Source organism: Sapajus apella, unplaced genomic scaffold, assembly GCF_009761245.1.
Source record: "Sapajus apella isolate SASKATOON/1434 unplaced genomic scaffold, GSC_monkey_1.0 scaffold5198, whole genome shotgun sequence".
NCBI classification, from domain to species: Eukaryota; Metazoa; Chordata; class Mammalia; order Primates; family Cebidae; genus Sapajus; species Sapajus apella.
In genome coordinates, this window is record NW_022442122.1 from 1 (window position 1) to 4,155 (window position 4,155).

The following is a 4,155-nucleotide window of genomic DNA, read 5'->3' on the forward strand; positions in this document are numbered from 1 at the left end:
CTATCACAATACAAAGAAAAGTCATCTCAGAACTCCTCTCCTTGATTCCTACCCCTAAAGCAAGCACTCAGCTCTTTGGGAATTTCTAAGGGTGTTTCTTTTACTCTTAAAAACCAAGAATACAAAGTATCCCCTCCTATACTTCCCCACAACCTTCACTTCCTCCCTGAGATCATATGCAAAAAAAAAAAAAAAAATTGAGTCCCATACAGATGCTAAAGACAAAGTCCTCACACAAAGTACTATGTCTAATTCATCTTGAGGATTTCCTCCCAAAGAAAAGCAGGCTAAGGGTGTGCTATTTCACTTAGTAGTAGAGACCTGGGAATTTGGAAGGAGATCAAAATGGCAGTGCATTTACAACTTACCAAATCTGTTAGCCCAGCTAAAGCAAAAACTCCTAGTGCAATATTAAAATCTTCTTCAATAATCAAATAGCCCAGAACTGGAGCCAAGCCAATTCTCGTCATTGACAACATATTTGGGATTGTCCATGGGTTTTCATACTGAAACACAAAGACAGCAATATTTAAATGAAATACAATGAATTCATACTTTGAATAACTATATACATTAGAAAAATATACTTCATCAGTCATCAGCCTGAGTCAGAAGCTACATAAACTTTAATACATTAAATTGAATTTTTAAATCTATTGTGTTCTTTTTACAGATATCTTCCCAAAATCTTTCAAGAATCAGAAGATGGCTCGGTGTGGTGGCTCACGCCTATAATCCCAGCACTTCAGGAGGCCGAAGCGGCCAGATCCTTTGAGCCCAGGAATTAGAGACCAGCTTGGGAAACATGGAGAGATCCCCATCTCATTTTTTTTAATTAAAAAAAGAAAAAAAAAAAAGAATACAGAAAATGAAGATGCATCACATACCCAAACACAGACTAAGAGATCTTATATATTATAGGTTTTCTTAAGAGGGAAAACAGAAAACATGTAATATCTGCCATATAAGCTAAGCCTTTAGCGTATAATTTCATTGTAAGAACTCAGAACTTTCAACACTGCTTTTAAAGAGGTGAAACTTCAGGAAGATCTTGTAGGCAGACAAATAGTGTCTACTTACAAGTAAAAGTGTCACAGAAGCCAAATTATTAACACCAGGCATTCAACTTCAAATATTTACTGCAAAGAATGTCCCTCACTCCCCTATACATAGCTAAAGAATGCTAAATGCTACACAGTGTATGGAGGTATGAATGAAGGGAACAAAAACATTTAATTCTATAATCTCATCATTAAGTCAGAGAATTACTGGATGCAAATGGAGATAGGAATAGGGATTGTGATATTTGGATGGAGAAATTTTGTAAATTTGTTCAAAACAGTCATGGAAATGTAAACAACCTCAACTAAAAACCAAGGGCTTTCACAGTTCCCATACAGGGGCTTTGCGATTCCTTGAAACTTCATTTGGGGCCAAGCTGTTTGAAGTTGGCACTAACAAAAGAGCCCTTTGGTAGCTGTATGAAGGACATCCCTTCCTTGCCAAACAGAATCTGACTCGTGAGAGGGTATTTCAACTTTGAAAAGCCTCAGCCCAGCAGAGTTAAGACACCCCGCACAACAGGGTACCGAAATAACACCAACAAAATGCCCCTCCCTGAAGCATAGATTTTTTTTTCTCCACTGAGTCAAGACTGCTAAGTCCACCCCATGGGACTTTCTCTTCACTAGAACCCCATTTAACCTCTTTCTTAATCAGTACTAGCCAACTCGCCTGAATGTTAATTTTGATTGTAAAAAAGGTGGCAAAGTCCATTTCTAAAGACATCTTTTAAAATTCCAAGAACTATCATGTTAAACAAACAAACAAAAAAGGTATTCTCTAAAGATATTATGTCTGTGTTTATAAAAGGAACCCAGAAAGAAAGCACCTCAGCTTGAAGGGATAATTAAATAGCTGTTGCTGGGGTTAAGTGGCAGAATACTGTCATTGAAAGCTATAGGAAAACTTCAAATTATCCGAAGAGCAATCACAAACTAGAAGCAATACAAACCTCTACTATGAGGTATTTTACTGAAAGTAATCCATATTATATAATGAAATAAAAACATTCTTGGAATACATCCCAAATTCAAGTTCAAAAATCAGAGTGTTTCAGAGTCCAGAGAAAAAAGATAAGTCTGTTGACCATACTATAGTACAGAATAAGTCAAACACTGATCAAAGTTTAGAGCAACTAGCAGGGAAGAGTGGGGAGGAGAGAAGGTTGCACATGGTTGCGAAAAAGCAGTAACAAAGCAAAAGTTCAGAAAAAAGAGCACCCAATTAACTTCAGAAATTATCCATAGGACAAAACTAAAGACAAAGTTGTAAAGAGAAACATCATTTCATTTGGCAAATTAACAAACAGAACTGAACGTTGCTAGAATAGCAAAGGGAGTTCTTTTTAGCTCCACATTAAGTATTTCAGTTAAAGTGTCTCATTAATTTGTAATCATTAAATCTGTAAACCTTTCAAAGTTAACATTAAGAGAGCTAATCTCAGATTACTCAACCAGATAACCTGTGGCATACTCGACCAACTACTGCCGTTCTGGGAAGGACTTCAGCCAGGATATGGCAACTTCAAAGTATCCAGCATTCAAACCCCAACATGCTTTAGCTATTAGTGGAGTTGAGACCCCTGCCAGGATCTGGCCACCTCAACCCATGCTGTACAACTGATGAAAGCAGTACAGGGGCCACTGAAGACATAACAATTGAAGATGTAATAATTGCATGAGTCTTGCAATGACATCAAAAGCTCTCCCACACTCATGCTTGGGTGTCTTCTGTCTGGGCAACATATCAACAAGTAAGTGGACAAATATTTCCCTCTGTCACCTCAAGAATAGTTTAAATCTTTTTCTATAAATTAAAAGATCTTTTAATTACGACCTAAATTATTTATTAGCTTTCACCCTACAATGTGTAAAGTTACCAAAGGTCAAATGATGGTGAACGAAATTTGCACCAGCAAACCGAAGGGCAGGTATACCTTTCTAAAGATTCCCAAAGACTTGACCTAAATACTGGGGATTCGCTTCAGAAGAATTAAAAATAAGCTTTTAGTAAAACAAGCCAGGTCTACCTTTACCAAAGCAGTATGTAGTGGAGGCCCTTTCACCAACGGGTGCAGATAGAAGGGGGATGAGAGAGGGTTTCTAACTTGACCACCGAGACCGTAGGTGGTCCCCGCTTGTGACTCTGAAATTCACCCCGACAGAATGACCTGCCAGTAACTTCTTTTCAGCAGACGGTCTGAAAGTTAGGCAACGGAAGCATTCAAGCTGCACCACCCAGAGCACGTTATTCTAGTCCAGGGCCGGCGACCCCAGCTCAAGGCCGGCCCGCCGCCGCCTCGTCGGTACGTACCAGGCTAGGGGCGCTAGCCGGGCCCGGGGCTTCGGCGGCGGCGCCCGCTCCGACCGCTGGCCTGGGGGTCGCCTTCCCCGCGCCCGAGTAGTGATTCCGCTGGCCGACCCCAGGCAGCCGCAAGCCAAGCGCGGCCGGACGCAGCCACCAGCGTTCGGCCAGGCAGCCCAAGCAGCAGGGCACGGGTGGCAGCAGGGCCCCACAGGTGCGCCCCTTGCCTGGCCGCGTCCCCTTAGCCCAAGCGGCGCCGCACAGGGCCCCCCACGAACCGCGCGCCACGCGCGAAGCTAGCATGGCACTGCGGCCGCGCCGCGGGGACTCGGCCGGTGAGATCTCAGCAGCCTGGGACACTGGAGAGCTGCTTCAACACGGAGACCCAGGAACTAAACGCTACCCGCGCTGCCTCTGCCTCTATACTACTTTTCACACCCTCAACATGCTCCATTTATACAGGTGGCAGGGAGCCGCCAAGGGCGGAAGCCTTTGCGACGCTTTTACGACACCGTCGCCGTCGGGCTGCCCGGCGCTCCCGGCGCAGCTGAGGCGCGCGTCGGGCCCCATGGGTTTTAGGAAGTAGTTGGTTCCCGGCGCCCTCCTTTCTTGGTCCATAGCCGGGAGCCAAGGCCGGTGGGGAGGGAAGGAGAGAAACGAACGAGGTGATATGACCGCGCTGCCGACGTAGCCCCGAAGGGACAGGAGCCACCCCAGGCCCTGGCCTGAAACCCTCCGAGGCGGGTGGCCGGCGAAAGGGCCCCCTCCAAGGTATATGTGGAGCCCTAG

The 4,155-nt window shown here is 44.4% G+C and overlaps 1 protein-coding gene across 1 annotated transcript; it reads right to left on the reverse strand.

The window, feature by feature from the left end:
* Nucleotides 1-7: 7 nt before the first annotated feature.
* On the reverse strand, nucleotides 8-3,864 carry LOC116547871 (cardiolipin synthase (CMP-forming)-like). The gene is made up of 2 exons (XM_032273646.1): nucleotides 3,376-3,864; nucleotides 8-506 (listed from the first exon to the last, which is right to left on the reverse strand). The coding sequence occupies exons 1-2, from the start codon at nucleotides 3,667-3,669 to the stop codon at nucleotides 288-290; spliced, it is 513 nt and encodes a 170-aa protein (XP_032129537.1). The 5' UTR covers nucleotides 3,670-3,864; the 3' UTR covers nucleotides 8-287.
* Nucleotides 3,865-4,155: the final 291 nt, after the last annotated feature.

Bases quoted from the DNA above. Each gene is read 5' to 3' on its own strand.
- LOC116547871 (XM_032273646.1), bottom strand. From the start codon at position 3,669: ATGCTAGCTTCGCGCGTGGCGCGCGGTTCGTGGGGGGCCCTGTGCGGC. The intron at 507-3,375 runs GTACGTACCGAC...TTTGTGTTTCAG, and splicing joins CGGCTAGCGCCCCTAGCCTG to TATGAAAACCCATGGACAAT.